At 36.6% G+C, this 18,394-nt stretch overlaps 1 protein-coding gene across 1 annotated transcript; it reads right to left on the bottom strand.

The window, feature by feature from the left end:
* Positions 1-6,510: 6,510 nt before the first annotated feature.
* Positions 6,511-10,703, bottom strand: LOC149835062 (large ribosomal subunit protein eL21x/eL21w). Its single transcript, XM_090011666.1, has 2 exons — positions 10,387-10,703; positions 6,511-7,019 (listed from the first exon to the last, which is right to left on the bottom strand). The coding sequence occupies exons 1-2, from the start codon at positions 10,621-10,623 to the stop codon at positions 6,762-6,764; spliced, it is 495 nt and encodes a 164-aa protein (XP_089867792.1). The 5' UTR covers positions 10,624-10,703; the 3' UTR covers positions 6,511-6,761.
* Between the last annotated feature and the right edge of the window lie 7,691 nt (positions 10,704-18,394).

Genomic DNA, 18,394 nt, shown 5'->3' with positions numbered 1-18,394 from the left:
TGACATTGTTTTCATTTGAGCCTCAAAATTATGAAGAAGCCATCAAAGATGATATTTGAAAAACTGTCATGAATGAACAGATTTTTGCAATTCAGAAAAAATCATACATGGGAATCGGTAGATAGGCTAAAAGGAAAAGATATAGTTTGTTTAAAATAGATTTTTAAAACCAAATTCAATGAAGGTGGCTCAATTCAAAAGCACAAAGGCCAACTTATAACAAAAGCTATCCCTAAAAATTTGGAGTAGACTTTAATGAAACTTTTGCTCCAATTGTGAGAATAGAGACAATCCGAGTTGTGATAGCCATCTCTGCCGAGTTGAAAGTTTTGGTATACCAGTTGGATGCAAAATCTGACTTTCTTAATTGGGAATTCAAAGAAGAGGTCTATGTTGAGCAACCTCTTGGCTTTAAGAAGGAAGGACATGAAGAAAAAGTTTATAGGTTAAAGAAAGCCTTATATGGCTTAAAGCAAGCACTGCGAGTTTGGAATATGAAAATAAATCAATATTCAAAAGAATTTTTTTTAAAGAAGCCCAAGCGAACCATCTCTATATGTAAAGGGAGATGGAGAAGATTTTTTAGTTGTTTGCTTACATGTGGATGATTTGATCTATGTTGGATTAAATACAAAAATGATTGTCAATTTTAAAGAGGACATGATGAAGGAGTATGAGATGGCAAATTTAATAATTATGAAATATTTCCTTGGAATACAAATCAAGCAGAAGAAAAAGAAATTTTTTTATTTCTCAAGAAAAATATCATGAAGAGTTGCTGAAAAAATTTAACATGCTGAATTGTAAGCCGATGAGCACTCCAATGAGAGTCAATAAGAAGCTGACAAAAAATGATGGTGCTAAAAAGGTGGATGCTTCTATGTATAGAAGCTTAGTCGGATCATTGATTTATCTTACTAACACACGACCCAACATTGTAAATGTCGTTAGTCTTATATCCAAGTTTATGAGTGAACCAAACAAACTCCATCTTGCAGCAGCCAAAAGAATTTTGAAATATTTGCAAGGTACAAAAATTTTTGGAATCAAATATGTTGGTGAAAACAACATTCAACTTGTGGACTATACGGATAGTGATTGGGCAGGGTCAGTTGATGATCGAAAAAGTACTTAAGGATATGTCTTTTGCTTGAGATCCAAAATCATATCTTGGTCATCAAAGAAGCAAAAATACAATTCCATTATCGCTTGTAGAGGCATAATATATCGCAGCTACCACAACAGCAAGTGAAGCAGTTTGGCTTAGAAAAATTCTTTTAGATTTACAACAAAAGCTTGAAGGACCGACCATCATCAATTATGGCAACAAGTCTACCATTGCAATGACGAAAAATCCAATCTTCCATAGCCGCTCAAAGCAGATTGAGATTCGTCATCAATTCATCATAGAATTAGTTTAAAAAAATCATGCTGGAATTCGTGCCAAGCAATAAGCAAGCTAGAGATATGTTCACCAAGACATTGCCCATAGCTAAGTTCAAAAATTTCAAATCCACTTTAAGAATTACAAATCAAAAGGGAATGTCCAAATTAGTAATTTGTAATATCTAAATCCAAAAGTGAAGGAAAAAATGTCTTAGATTTTCAAAAAGACATCTTGCTTGATGAAAAGATGCAACTTTATGTCTTTAAAATTTACTAAAAGGTATTAGGTTTCTTTTGAAAAGGTACAACCTTTTGAAGGGACATGGTACTTTTCTTTTTAAGCTCTATATAAAGCCTTCATCGTTCTTTTGTTGGATATGCAATCTCTTCTCATTTGCTTAATAAAATATTATCTTTTTTAGTGCATTTGTGTGTAAGTGTGAGAAAAACTCGTAAGCTTGTTTTTTTCTTAACTTGATTTTTTTTTGGCCTTAGCCATATTTAGTTGCAGCAATTGGGGCATTCAAAACCCAACAAGTTCATCCTAAAAAATTAAGGAGATCCATAGAAACATTGAATATGCTCAATATGAGCCGTTCATCTTAAGTTGAAACTATACTGCCCATCCGAAAAAACATGAACTAGAAAAGGCGTGGGGCCCATCTCAATCTTACAAGATTTGAATGTTGTTCATCATGAGATCAACGACATCCACGAGTGCCCTGACCGAATACAGTCAGAGCACATTTTGTCCTGATCCCATCTCTTTGCTTTTTTGGTAGGTCACTGGTCACATTTTCATGTGATTCCAATCGGTTGCTTGTACTGTGCAGATGATACTCACTTTCTAAATCTCATGACAATTCCAATATCATAAGACCTCATGAGATTCTAGTTCTCACACAAATTCGATTCATTTTTTAAAACGACTCTTTATAAATGAGATTGACTTTCCCATGAGGGTACATTTTTTTAAGTTCAGTTGCTTTTGCAAAAAAAAAAATGAGATTCACTTTCTAAATCTCATGAAAATTCCAAACGCATAAGACCTCATGAGATTCTAATTCTCACATAAATGAGATTCATTTTTTGAAAACGACTCTCTACAAATGAGATTCACTTTCTCATGAGGGTACCTTTTAAGTTCAGTTGCTTTTGCAAAAACAGCAAAATGAAATTCACTTTCTAAAGTGTATGAGAAAGTGAATCTTACGAGATCGAACCAAACGTACCCTTAATATCCTTGTTGTGCTCATTCGAGAGAAATATTGTCAATATCAGTTCCAGAACTTTCAGAGAATTGGCTGGTTCAGACTTAAACTGAATCTAGTTGAATTGGTCATTTTTATTTATTTGTTATTTAAAATTTTCATTAAAAATTAACAACCTGTTGTCAATATAGTTTCGGCCTTTGAACTGTTTACCCATTCAAATTCAAAGCTGAATTGAACTAAATCGGCCAACTTCAATCAGAAAATGTCGTATGTCACAAAAATATTAAAAAAAAATATTTAAAAAATATTTTTTAGTATTTTTGAACAACAAGGCGAATCTGCCTTGTAGCATATCGATTTCTGGCTGATACAATATGAATCGGCCGATTCGCACTGATACTAACAACACTGCTCTCTACATGAATTTAGAATCATGATCATCCCACAGTTTGGCTTTAGCCAAGAAGGCCGAGTTCTTATGGGCTTCTTCTTCTTCTTCTTTTCTTAGCATTATTACTAATAGTCTGATGTGTGTGGAAGGAGTGCAACTGCAACCACAGGGCATCTTATGAGAATTTCAAGCTACGTGGAGCTTCATTTCCCCATACATCATTGGTGAGGTGACAATGGGCCATCTTGTGCTGGTTTCAGGTCATTTATAAGTGGGTCCAACCCTGGACCCAGATCCCAGATGAAATAAATGTGGAATCTGGGTCAGTTTGTTTTAGGAAAAATTTTCAGCTAAAGTCTCGCTTATTGCCTGATATTTCAAAAAGAACCCCAAGTTTTGTGAAAAGGCAATTCAGAACTCAACTTTTCATTAAAATTGTCCGATAATGACTTCATTCTTCAGTTGAAGTAACTCATTGTAACCATAAGCCCCGCATAATAAAATTAGTAAACTACCTATATTGCATATAACAAAATAGGTTAAGTATATACCTTTAATTTCAAGCCAAAGGCAAAAAATCCCATTTTATATGGATTTTAATTTCAAATCCCAAGTCTTCTTTTTTTGGATAGATAGAGCATCACCATATATTTTGGATATGGACTAAACCTTATTCCATCGAATATCATTTGGATATTGAGTCAAGTTCAAATCATGAACATTCATGCGTCTTGGATTCAGATTTGCAACTGTAGAATCTGGCCGTCCATCCATTTAAGAGAGAGAGAGAGAGACCGATATTGAGAAACAAAAGATACCCACGGGGTTATGTTGGAGAAAAACATCTTTGGTAAGAAATTCTTGTGATTTGATCAACGGGGCTCCGCTGGTTTGGTAGGAGCTGTTAGTGCACGTCACCTTGCGTTGGAACGTTGCAAGTTCAAATCCCAGTGGCATGATGTACAACTGACAGGAGTCTGCCTAACCGGCTAACCCCAGCTTGCCTATCAAATTGTGGGGATGATGGGAGAATAGGTTACGAAGATTCCTGATGATATCACCAGCTAATAATCTGTAGCAGAGTTGGAGCCAAAAATCCAAATTAAGGTGGGCACAAATACGTGTCCTTTATGCGTAATGCTGGTGCCCCCTAACAAATTAGGGTCGGCCACAAGTTTTTTTTTTTTTTTTGATAGATCGTACACTTTTAGTATGCTGCTGCACCTGAACACCTAACATATACTGTTCAGCCCCACATTACAGAAGCTGTACCCCAAAGATGGAGGGTGATCAGGTGCTCCAGCACACTAAAAGCGTGCAATCACAGAAATCATTGGAACCCGGTAACTGGCATTGATCCAACATTGCATAGTGGATGTTCTTGTGATCCCCAACCGATAGAAAATGAGCTAAGAAATCATTGGATCCCTGACATATACACTACTTAATCAACATTACATAGTGACGGTTCATCTGACAACCAATGTTGTCAGTATAGGCCTGAATCGCCTGATACATACCGTATCGGTAAAAAATCTAGATAGATATGACTTCAACTGGCTAATTTAAAAAAAAAAAACAAACTTGAAAATGGTATTTTAAAATATATATTTTTTATATTATTTTTTGACACGTGCCTTTTCCTAATTAAAAATTGGGTGATTTCAGATCGATTCATCTCCAAATCGGTATCGCCCGATTAACCTGAATAATTAGGAAAATGATTCAAACTCTGATACGATACTGACAACATTGGTGTGAACACATGCCATTAGTTGCATGCAGGCACAAAATATAATGAAAGAACAAGAATGTCACTTGAATGTGAAGGAAATTACAAAAATGCCAGCAAGCGCAAAGAACCTGAGCTTTGGCAAACTAGTCATAGGATGGCTGAGATGGCCCTCATCGGATCATTTTTCAGAAAGATTCAGAAAATCAGCACAAATCGGATTGAATAAAAGTGGTTTTGATTTGGTCTATTAAAAAAAATCAGTAAAAATTTCCTGAAAATACAAATGAAGTAATTTCAAATGGTTCATGCCCATGGGGCCTAACCCTGAATAAAAATAAATTATTTAAAACAAAAATATTAAAAACAGAGTCCAGGGCTTTGATGGAGGGAGGATGGTACAATGTGATTGCATACTTTAGTGTGCAGCTGTGCCTGATCACCCAACAGCCTGTCAGCTGTGGCCTGTGGGAAGCAACAGCAGTGAAGTGCAAGGCACACATAAAGTGTGCAATCACAATGCACCTGAACTCAATTCACTTGGATCGGTCACTGTGAGGTTTTTATGACCACTCAATTCACATGGATCGGTCCCTGTGAAAATCGGTTTTATGCCCACTGTGGCCTAATGGATTCACTTTTATCATATTTGTATGATGAGTGATGGTATAGAGGGGTCTGCCTTCGGCTGACCAGGTTCTGTACGGTAGCCATGAGCGCACTCAAAAAAACTGGTTTTACACATTGAAGTCTCAACACATCGCCGTTCCCTTATCTCCTTTGTGATTTTCCATTCAAGGTTTCTTCCCTAGTCTAGGCTATTAGATGGGTGGTCGAGATTCAATTCTTGTGGACATCAGCCCCTTGTGTAGGCCGACGTCCAGCATAGACTCTGGGGACCAGGCTCCTAGCCTCGAGTTTTACGCCTTTAATACAATGACGGTCTAACTCATGTCAACTTTCTGAAAAAAAATTCAAACTTGTGGGTCTAATTCATGTCACACGTCCCCATGTACACGAATCTTTGTGACATAGGTACTCACCATGGCTCGTTTTACTAGAAAACGCACTTCGGATTGTTTTCAACGTAAGAAAACGTAACTTTTTCAATCGATTGCAGAATTCATGGGAACTATGGAACTTAGTTTTACAATGTTCCTTAAAAAATCTACTTACATAATTTGACAATAAGTCGGTCAACGCAATTTTTTTTTACCAAATCAAATTTGTGGATATATTGGAGAGTACGGTAGACTTGAGGTCCGCGAAAATTTTTACCAAGTAAAATTTTTAGCTTGAATTTAGTATCAACAAATCCCGTAGTCGAGAGATATTGTTACCAATGCATGTTCAAAACAAAATAAATAAAACCATCAAATTATATGACACATTTTAAAAATAAAATTAAAATTACATTGATATGACAACTCGTGTTTTGTAAAGTAATCACAGTAAAGTCGTATGTCAGCAATATTTATGACAGTGTAGTAATAGGTTTCACCACAATCGTTCATGAATATCCTTTTTTCACCCACAAAAAATAGCAGAAAGACAGATATAAGAATACACACAAGAAGCACCTAAAACAATAACAGGAACCCAGATAAGCTTGAGCACACTGCCAACAAAAAAGAAGATTAAGCAAGCTAAGGCCAAGGTCTGAACTTAAACAAATTCAGGTGAGCTGGGCCTGTTTAGTAGTAAACAAGGCTCTGATTTGGTTATGCATCCCATAAACATTGAGCCCTACCCAGGCAGATCATAAAACTTGCATAATGTAGCTGATATCAAGGGCAAAAAGAAGACCTTGGTTATTGCTATTCTTAATGAAGTATCTAACCAGTAATTGTAAACCAAGATATCACAAAGAAGCTCAAATACAAGTATCTAACCATCAAACGTAAACCAAGCGATCACAAAGAAGCTCAAGTACACAAAATGTAACCTAAAACAGTCTGTAAGTTTCTGCATAAGGCATCCAAACTGGGACTCTAAAATCACGATATTTAAGAAAGAAATCCAGGCCATAAGAAGTGGATCAGTAACCACCTTTGAGATCATTGACAACATCGTACGGGATTGGGGTTACAGTTTCCAATGTCGCCCCTTCCACCATAAAGCCAGGTTTTGGACCCTCAGGCTGACGCTTAGTGCTGATTTTCTCACCCCGTGCTTTCGCCTCTGCCTTCAACTTGTCATTCCGGATTTTTCTAAGCTGGAACTCTTCTCTGCACCGTGATGGCTGAACATGCTCCACACGGACATGGATCCTCTTCCTTATAATCCTATTCCCAACCTAGCATTCCCAAAACAAAAATTTTAAACCATCAGATGATTATGCACATCAGTTCAATTTAGTGCAAGGTGTTGAAGTCCCACAAATGTCCAAAAAAAACAAATATTAGATGTCATCATGTCCACCAAAAAAGTAAACAGAGTAAATGACTTTTTTAAGCGGAATGAGTGGAACATGCCAGCAATCATCACTATTAGATAGATAACGCAAAATCACTACTGAAGAGTTAAACCTGAAAACTCATATTTAGTTGGACAAGGTAAATATTAGCATGAGTTAAAGAACTTGCACAAGAAAGTACTGTATATAAACATACAACTGAAATAAGATGATGTGGGCACCATCGTGCATAAGACATCACAATGTTCCAACACATTTTACATGCTAAACAAATTGGACAAGGAAACAAAATTAACCAGGATAAGAAAGACAGTCATTGACAGTTTAGAAACAGCACATGCAAAAATATCGACCATGATGTCTTCTACTTGCATATCATGGAATTCTTGAAGAATAAAAGCACAATTACCAAAATTATAACATGAATTCCATACAAGGAAGACAAGGGATCCCACAGAAAGAAGGAAAAGTATTCTTACACGTGAATCCTTGTCAATAAAACATTAGCCTAACGAAGAAATGTCAAGTCTAGGCGATGATTCCAAAGCACACAAACAGACATAGTGTTGTATTAGAAAAAAGAGTATTAGACTTCCTTTCACAAATCGTGAAAAAATCTCACATTTACCAAAGCCATATAACCACAAACCAACTTCACACAAAAAACAAAAACCAGTCTATGACAGAACACAGTTTCTAAAAGTAAGGACTGTAAGGTCCTTCCATCTCAACTCTCCACCCCAACCATATGCATCTCAACATCTTCTGTCAAAAGGGCACCTTGATAAAATGGAATATATTTCCTTTTTTATTCTCATGAATAGAAGCTTAGCAACTATAGTCGTCATTATTGACAAGATATTAAATTTATCATTATATAAGAAAAACAATACCTCACCATTTTGTTTATGGCATAATATTTTCATAAAAGGAAGTTCCTTAAAATTTTCCAAATTCTGGATTTCTTTTTGAAGTCAAGAAAAGCTTCTCAAGAAAATGAATTATTTTTTCATCTACCAAGAAACTTTTGTTGATATTATCCTAACAATTATGTTACTAACACTATAAACTTGATTATAATCTATAGAAAATTGATTATATCAGCTACAGAAATTTACCACACATAATTTATAAATTTGATTATAAGATTTGATAAACTAGGCTAGACTACATAAAAAGAAAAGAAAAAGAGAGAGAGAAACACGATAAACCTTCAATCCATTTTAAAAAATACATGGCATCCATCAATTTGCAAATAAAAACATCATCATCCAAATCATATCATGCAATAAATGTTATCTACCAATTTGGAAAGTGTTACACCCATTGCAGTAAAAAAACACTCGTTCAGCAAAGCCGTGGACCAATACGTCATTTGTCCTTGTTCTTTTTTCTATAAATCCCAAGCACTTGTGTCCTTATTCTAGTTTCTAGGACATGAAAAACGCCAGGTCACTTACAAGAATAGTGCCGCACCATCCCACCAACCCCTTTGAGTTCATGCAGACCAACACTGAGGTCAATTGTGATAGCTAGACTGGAACAGTTGCACTATCTTTAATAAAGAGACCTTGGTTCTGAATCGCACCCAACTTGGCTATCAGGGGAGGGGTGAAGATGAAGCGCATAATGAATCATGTAGTATGTCATACATAAGCTATTGTTCGATGTCATGTGGGCAGCAAGCACTCTATCGATGCAGGTCTCCTGCTTTCATGATCACCATGCTATACTATCTTGTTCAGTGTCAAAGGTCAATATTCAAAAGTCACATGTGAAAGTGTTGACAAGTGAAGACCCAATCATGCTAATTTATGTATGTGACTCTCTGTTTGCACAGAGGCAAACACAAGCATGCATGCCAGAATTTGCGTACTTGAGAGTTCAATGATGATTAATACCTTTCCATCAAAGCCTTAAGGGCCCTTCTATTCCGCTCAAATTTGGTGGAAGAACTAACCATTTATGAATGAGAAATGGGCATGACCTTATCTGGGCACCGTTGCTTTCATATGCAGCTCCTCCCCACCTCAAAAATGCATGATTTAGGTGTTTTTTGAATTGCATGCCCTTCATTAGAAAAGTGTCTCCTTTCTTGCCCTTGAAACAAACAAGCCTTTAACTTGGTATAAGTAGAGAGCTTGATAGTCATGCGTATTATGCTAGACTGAGAAGTCTGATTGTTCTACGACAAACAATCTCTGTTGCTTCCCATTCTAAGATATTTCATGTCAGACTAGGAGGGTAACAGCTTTTAACTGCATGTAGAAGGTAACTACTGACAACTTATTATATATCTTGCAATCAGATACGTGCAAAAGAATTTGTCTGATCATGCTCGAAGCATATAGAACAGCGATGTGATTCATGCAGAACCCATACAAGGGTGAATCATAAAATGCAAAGAGACTTAGGCATGATCATACCTTAGATCCTTTCATTTCAACCCATCATCCAGTATATCCAAACCACTACCATGATAAAGAGCTTACCAAAATGTAATATTATTCAGACATAAAGCAATTTGCATTCAACATAATGATGACATCACATCATCTGAAACACAATGTAACAAATAATGCTGCTCAATTGACACCCAAAACCTCGATATAAAAACACAAACCTCACACCTCCATTACCACAAAGCAAGACCTATCTATGAATTATCTCGTCGAGGGCAGAGTCAAGATCATTTGTGAACCCCATTCTTCTCTTCTATCATCGTCATATTACACAAAAACTTCAAAAATGCTCACTATACTCCCATCTTTCAATACATAATCACATCCCGACTTATTTCTTAACGTTTCCTCAAAAAAGAAATAAAAGATGAAAGCAAAAAAGACTTACAGGATATACACCCTTCACTCAAAGCGCTCAATGATCACTTCAAACAACCACAAACCAAATCTAACAAACTTAAAAGAGTCGTTCGATTGCAGCCACTTGTCCCAAAAACAGAAAAACTTTGAAATGAATTGGGATATTTCCATTGGAGCCCATAATGCATAACGCAACTTATATCCGCTTCGTAGACAAGTAGGTGCATCCGAACGCCCCTCAATCAAAAGCAAAAGGAAGACGCCCCCACCCAATATGACAAAAACAGGAACTGAATTCAAACATAAACCACCACCATCAACAACAACAACAACAACAGAATCCAACGTCGCCGCGAAGCAGACGAAGAGAATACCATACTGGCCTATACATTGAGTAAAGGAAATGAAAGGGGAGAGAGGGAGACCTGCTTGTTGATCTCGACTCCAATGGCGCGCTTGTTGACGTCCCAGACACGGCCGGTGCGGCCGTGGTAGAACTTGTGGGGCATCCCCTTGTGGACGGCCCCGTTCACCTTGACGTCGACGTACTCGCCGATCTTGTAGTTGCGCAGGTAGGTGGTGAGCGGGATGTACCCCTTCTTCCTGAAGGGCCTCGCGAAGAGGTCGCGTGTTCGTGACCGAACCCCGTGTCCCGCTGGCATCCTTCCTTCTCTTCCTCTGCTTCTTCCTCCTCTTATGCGGCTGCGAGTGTGGCCTTATATTGAAAGAGGGAAACAAACCCTAGAAATTTTTTTAGGGTTTTCTTTGATGATGTGGTAGTGATGAGTGAGACTCGGGTTGACCCGATTATGTTTAACCTCGGCAACCCGAACCGAATCATCATGGGATCCGAAAATTGAGCGGTGAGTGTCAATGGATCGGATTTTATCCGATAACTGGTGCGGAGTCGAAAAAATGAGATTATGACGTAAAGCTATTAGACAAACCGATCCAATGGATCCGACCCAATCCGGCTCCTTTTAGTCGGATTTGATAAGCCAAACCCGTATCCGATTATAATCGAATGCAAATGTGGTTTTGATTTTTTGCAACTGAATCTGATGAATATCCGGTTTTGATGGATATGTGAATCCTTTTACATGTAAACAAACGGATTTGGTATGATATTTTCACTGCCTACATCCAAATCTGAATTCAAATTCGTTTAAGCCAACATCAAATTAATCAGGTATGGTGTCTGCCAATATCCGACCTGAAGATGAACAGTTTACATCCCTAGCCCTTAGAAACCCTGGACACTTTTTTAGGGTTTTTGTTGGTGCGGTTGTGAGGAGTATGGATCGGGTTGACCCAAATGTTTTGAACCTCGGCATCCAACCCAATTGATCAAGTGATCCGAAAAATGAGGGGTGCATGTCAATGGGTCGGATTTATCCGGTAAGTGGTGCACAGTAGAAAAAAATTAGATTATGATTTAAAGCTATTCGACAAATCGATCCAGTGGATTCGATTCCTTTTAGTCGGATTTGATAAGCCAAAATTGTATCCGATTATGATCAGAGATGCAAATGTGGTTTTGACTTTTTGCCACTGAATATGAATATCCAGTTTTGATAAATGTATGGACCCTTTTGCATGTAAAAAAAACGGATTTAGTATGAAACCCCCCAAAAAAACGGATTTTAGTGCGAGATTTTCACTGCCTAGATCCAAATCTAAATTCGAATTCGTTTGAGCCAACGTCAAATTAGTCAGATATGGTATTTGCCTATGACCAACCTGAATACGAGCAGTATACATCCCAAGGTGATTCTATAAATGGGTAGTCAGATATGGTAATTACCTATATCAAACCTGAATAAGAGCACTATACAACCCAATGTGATGTTACAAATGGGTCGGTTTGAACCTGTTAAACGAAACCCAACCTGATTTTGAGAGACTCATTGATTTAGTTGGATATGATGAAACTTAGGTTGTTCTATTTGTTTGGCTCAGTAGAAATAAGACTTTGAATTAATGTTTTTCCAACATGAATGTTGCAAATTTTATTTTATTTTTTGGGTGTGGTTTAAAAAGTAAATAGCCCACAAGGATTGTTTTTTCAGCCCTCAACAAAATCTTTTTTTTTTTATCAAACAAATACTATCCAAAGACTTTAAGTGGGCATTTGCATGTCACCGAACAGGGGTGTTGCGGCACGGCTTTCCGTGGATTCCACTGCCGTGGGAATGGAATCAGACTCCCTTTCATGGAAACCGTTTCCGCAAAAACCCACATTCTGTGACAAAGACTTACAAAATCCTGCGAAAATCAATTTCTCTAAAATATAATTGGAATTTGGGTTAGAAAAAATGATGCAAATTGAATTAAATGAATGAATATGGATTTGAAAAATATTTTTTTGAGGAATTATGAAAATTCTTTTGAGTTTTGAGAAATGCAGTGCATTTTTGAAGTTAGCCTAAGAGTGTACGTTGAATGTGGTTGATACAAAAATTACAAATCTGGGTCTTATTCGTATTTTAACTATGGCCATAAATACGAATTTCACAGAGTTTGTCAACTCCCTAAGAGCTTGTGCACGTGTCATTCGTGTCAACCATAGTGGATTTGGAAAATGTGCATGAATTGACATACATCAGATATTGAAATTTACAAAATCAAACTATATGCAATACGCCTAGGGGTGGCAATCGGGTCGGGTTGGCAGGTCGACCCGACGGGTTGGCGGGTCAGCATACCTCAACCCGAACCCCACCCATTTAATAAACGGGTAACATGACACGACCCGCCAACCCGTTTAATAAACGGGTGGGTCAGGTAAACGGGTTGGTGGGTTGGCGGGTCGGTGGACGGGTTGGCGGGTTGACCCGCCCACCTAACTCGTTTATTAAATGAGTCAGCCGGGTTGGCATACCCCTAACACGAACCCAATCCGTTTAATAAACGAGTTAGGCGGGTCGACCCGTTTATTAAACGGGTTAGTTTAAGCCTAACCCGAACCCACCTAAGAGGCGGGTTGGCGGGTCGGGTCAGGTTTTGCCACCCCTAAATGCATTTTATTCTATGCAGAAATGTAACTCTTATTCCAAATATTACATTTATATTTATATTGAATTGAATAAAAGAAAAATAAATGAAGTCATTTTTCTGAATATCCTTGCAAAACTAGAAAATGGGGTTACCACATAAATATAGGTTTATCTGGATTTATCCAAAAATATTGAGAAATTATCAGATTTTATCCAGATGTAAACCCTGATTCATACCGCCCTGATATAAACATGAGAAATAAATAATGAAAATTCAAAAATAAGATTTAGAAATTCGAAATTGGGATGAAAATGAACAAAATGCTCCTCATAACAAGACTATGGCCTTGAAATCAAGGTTTTTAGAAAGATATTTTGCAAAATTGAGATTTTGAAATCCAAATGAAGATAAAATCAAACTCAATCTGATATGATATGATCAAAATACGAAAATTAAAGTTTAGAAATTCAAAATTGAGGTAAAAATGACCAAAATGCCCCTGATAACAATATTATGGCCTTGAAATCAAGGTTTTCAGAAATAATTTTTGTAAAAATGCAAATTTTGAAATTCCAATAAATGCAAATGATGTGGAAATCAAATATAATATGATATGAGATGATGGCATACATGTTAAAACCCTAAAAATGTAAAAATATTTAGAAAACACTGAAATTCGCCTGAATTCGACAAATTAACTAACACACAAGGCAAAAGGATTTTAAATTGACTCAAAATTGGTATGGACACCGAAATTAACCCTAATAACATAATGGAATCTGAAAACTATTTTTCTTGGCATTTTTTAATTTGGAAATTAACAAAAAAACCTAGAAAAAAAAAAGAATTTTGCCTTTTAGCCTAAACCTAATCTAATGATGACCTGGTTTCGGGTACTAACCTACCATAGAAATGTCATAAATTTTATGGGGTGACATAGGACAGTTAGGCAAGATTTTTTTCCTTTTACAGATTTGGGATTCGATCTATGGTCGAAGATTTACAGCTTCGACAAGTTTGGTCAGAATCTGGTGACTCTAGAACTTAAGGCAGACTGATAGGTTTTGGTAAAAATTACACAAAAAATGATAAACATTGATCAAAATAGTTGAAATTTTAGTAGGGTGTCTCTGACACTAAAAAAAACAAATCATCTTTTGACAACTTTGGCATTCGACCTATGGATTGGGAGAAAACAGAGGATTATCAAACATCTAATTTCGATAAAATCGAAATGACAGGGAATTCACCAGTGAACATGGTAAATCTCGAAAAATAGAAATTTGAGTCCTAAAATACTAAAATTCTGGGAAAGGACATAAGACATTAAGAGAAACAGTTTTTCTTCTGACAATTGGAGCATCCGACCTACGGATTGGAGTGCCACATCAAATTAAGGTTGGTCTAGACCCTGACGAGTCTATAATAATCTTTTCACATAAGTCTTCAAAACCCAAATTTTAATAGTGACCAAACCTTTTTAGAAAAATCTCATAAAATATAGGAAATTAGTAAATTCCACCATGGATCTACTGTATTTTTTAGAGAAAGATTCAGATCTTCCATGGGAGAGATCTCAGACCGACAACACTGCTAAAGAAAAATCTAGAATTTTCAGAGGGCTAAAATCTTGATTCAGTGTTTGATTTTTAGAATGAGGCTCCAGAACTCGAATTAGTCCAAGTTTTTGGCAGGACATTAGGATAAACAAACCCAACTATCATAAAAATTTTGGGATTAAATGATAAAAAAATAAACATGAAATAATAGCTAGACTGAACGCCTAAACCAACAATATGCTAAACTATCAATACCATTGTAATGAAACTAAACTACATGACATAAAACAATGAAGACAAAGCTAAATACAATTTAAAAATAAAATAAAATAAAATCTGCTTAAAATGATAATAAAACATTCAAGGAGACAAAATCTTAACTTGGTATATGTTGTTAAAGAGGGGGGATCCGATCCACTTATCAGATTGATTGCCCCTCTCACTATCATGATTAAAAATAAATAAAAAATCTCCAAGACATGTGAACCTAGTTTTAAATTGGATTCATGTGCTAGGTTCAAAAGAAAATGCAAGGAAAGGATCTTACCTTGGTCTTGCACTTGAAAATGGCTAGAAGAGCTTCAATGGAAGCGCTGGCTATGGTGGTTGCAACGGTTAAAGGGTGAAGGAGTTGTGATGGAAGAGGTTGCAGCAAAGGGGGCTAAAGCTTGCTCCAAGCTTCAAAAGGATGGAGATGGTGCTGACAAGGTGAGAAGAGCCTGAAGGAGGTGGCTTGCAACTGCACCAAAAAAGGTTGGAGATGACTTGTTGTGGTGGAGCAGGTTGGAAGTGGAGGTTGGAGGTAGTACTGGGCGTTAAATGGAGGTAGGCAACAACTGGAGGTACCCTTGGAAGAGATGATGCTGGTTGTTGCGATGGTGGTGATGCTGGAGAGGGTCTTGAAGATTGAAGCAGGGTTGGAGCTTGCTCCCAAGGTGGGCGGCTGCAATTTCTCTTGCAGTGGCTGGTGGCTGAAATCCTTGCTCTAATGGAGAAGAATAGGTGGAGAAGAGATAGGAGAGAGATGTTGGAGTTAGGGCTGAGAGGCTAAGAAGGTAAAGAGAAAATGCAAGAGAGCATAGGCTGCTGAATGAAATGGGAGAGAGGCCATGTGTGAATTCAATGGAAAAAATAGCCCTAGGGCTGAGAGAGAGAAAGGTGTAATGAATAAATGAGTACCAGCAGTATGGTGCTATTAGAAATATTAAGTGGGAAATAAAGGAGAAGGAAAGAAAGGGAGAAGAAGAAAGGAAAGAAGGAAGAAGGGGGGAAAGTAAAGAAGGAAAGGGAAGAGGAAGGGAAGAAAAGAAAAAAAAATAGAAGAATGGGTTGGCGTCAAGGAGGAGAGAGGTAAGGGAGAGGAAAGAAAAGGGAAGAAAGAAAGGAACGGGAAAAGAAAAAGAGAGGGAAGAGAAGAGGAAAGGAAGGAAAAATTAAAAGAAAATGGAGGGAAAGAGGAGAGGAGGTCGACCCCCCATGTGGGTCCCACCTCTCTCTCTAAAAAAAAAAAGATAAATAAAAGGAAATAAAAGGGGAATAAGAGAAACAAAAATTTTTATTAAAAAATAAATGCAAATAATTTCAATAGTGGCACCACCTTGGAATAGGTCCATATTCAATTTGAAATTCATTTCGAAGGCCAAAGGGGTAAAATGGTATCTAAAAAAAATAATTGGATGAAATGAGTTATTTTTGGCAGTTTTTTGAGATAAGCTCAGAATTTGAAGTTACGTATCCCGTTACAAAGCAAATCAATTTAGAATTTGGAAAACCAAGTTTGAAAAGAATCTAGATTATTTTCTTGAGAAAATATTTCCAAATTTAGATTCTTGGGGGTAAAAATATCAATTTTGAAAACCCAGGGTTTGAAATTGATTTTTGAAAAATTTAAAACTCAAACCTGGATTAGAATTTTCAAAATTGGAGTTATGGATCTATAAAATGGAATGAAATGTCATAGAAAATGATGAGAAACAATATAAAATGTCATGCAAAATGCCACCCTAGATGATGAATTTTGGACATTATACTTTGATTGACGCTTGCACCAGTTCAAAAAGAGGTAAAATTGATAAAATTGGGCAAAATGGTTCAATAAATGATTTGTGTCTCTGTCGGGTCAGAGTGACACTGAAAATTAAGGTTTGAGCTGGTTTGAACTGAAATGAACTGGATTGAGCTGGGTTTTAGGGTTTCAGAACTCAACTGAAGTGTCAAGATACTGACTCAACTGAACTCCTAGACTGAATTGTCAAGAAAAACTGCCATTTTTAAAGAAATTGTCACTGGAGTAAAGTGAATTGCAGACACAAATTGAGTTTGAGCTAAAACAAAGGTAACTCAAACACTGGCTCAACTGTCTGCACACAGCTTAATTTCAGCTAAATGAGCTGAAATGAGCTAAAATTGGCTCATAGACACTTGAAAGTGGATTTGAACTGAATATGGAGTACTTTAACTCTTAGTGAGCTCAAACGAGACTCAGGGAATAAGATTGACTTACTTGGAGATAATTGTCTTGGATTTAAGTGAGAAATGAACACATTTTTGAAGAAATGGTCCAATTCTGGCAGGAATAGTCATAAATGAACATGACCTGCTCATTGTGAGCTCAGGTGAATTAAAAATGATTGACATTCTAACTGTTTTGAGCTTAAGAATGAGCTTGATTGACTCTGACTGACATGGGTCTAGGATGACCTAGGGGTAAAATGATAGTTTCCCTAATAAAAGTGTGTAAAATGATAGTTTTCTAAGACAGACTCAAGGTTTGACTCCTATATTGACCTACCAGGGTTTGCATCCACACAAGGGGGAGTGTCTGAAAATGGATCAGAAAAATTTGGGGTGTTTACAGGTGACAAAGTCTGTTACTACATATACTTTGTTAACATGGTAAATTCAGTTAAGTTGCGTTTATAGAGACCTGAAAAGATCACCCCCTCCCCTTATCTTTTTTTTTTTTGAAACTTTTTTTGAATGCAGTGGGTAGGGGTAATCAATCAGATTTGATAGGATCCAATTCGATTCCATAGTCTTAACTGATATTTTAATTTTTTTTCACTTATCTTTGGTTTACTTTTCTTCATCGTACTTAATTTGTTATGGTTTTTATCCATTATCATCGCAAGCTTTAATACGTCAAGTCTCATCCCATTTAGTTGCATTTTTTTTGAGTTTTACCGAAAAAACTGCTCTAAGCACATAGACCTAGCCATGCTGGTCAGTTAGTTGCATTTGGTAAAACCATACCCATTTTTTACTATCGGATTTTATAGATATCTCAATTTTGAGGATTTGAGAAAAAAACATATTCTTCTATGAGGGCTTCACTATTAAAATCTAAATCCAAATTTGAACCCCTTTAGCACACAACTGTTTTTTTATTTTTACTCGGATAAACCACATATTTCGATAACAAGAATTCTCATAAGGCCCATTTGATTTAAACTCCAGAAATTAAAAGAAAACATAATATAAAATTCCAAGAAGTGATTTAAAACATATTTGTTTTTATAAAATACTGTTATAGAGTTTCATATTTTTGGCTATATTTTTTTAAAAATAATATAGAAAAGATTTTTCTAACAAGAAGTCGGACATTAGGCCCCCAGTTGAAAAAGAACTTGGCCTTACAAACCATGGTGTGAGATCAAAACCCCGGTTATATTCAATATAGATTACCCAAACATCAACTCCCCTTGTTAACTGCTGCCACTTGTATAAAGCAGGTCATCTCTGTAGTTCAAAACACCAAAAGGGTGAGATTTTCTTTGCTTTGTGCACGTGGCACCAAATATGGCGAGACTTGTTTTTCAAGTATTATGTGTGTTCAAGGATCTGTTTACATTTACATTTTACGTTTTACTGATAATCG

Source organism: Nuphar pumila, chromosome 6 (genome assembly GCF_984573655.1).
Source record: "Nuphar pumila chromosome 6, dmNupPumi1.hap1.1, whole genome shotgun sequence".
NCBI classification, from domain to species: domain Eukaryota; kingdom Viridiplantae; phylum Streptophyta; class Magnoliopsida; order Nymphaeales; family Nymphaeaceae; genus Nuphar; species Nuphar pumila.
The sequence above is the reverse complement of the archived record's forward strand: the minus strand, read 5'-3'. Positions and strand labels throughout refer to the sequence as shown.

Bases quoted from the DNA above. Each gene is read 5' to 3' on its own strand.
- LOC149835062 (XM_090011666.1), bottom strand. From the start codon at position 10,623: ATGCCAGCGGGACACGGGGTTCGGTCACGAACACGCGACCTCTTCGCG. The intron at 7,020-10,386 runs GTCTCCCTCTCT...TGGGAATGCTAG, and splicing joins GAGTCGAGATCAACAAGCAG to GTTGGGAATAGGATTATAAG.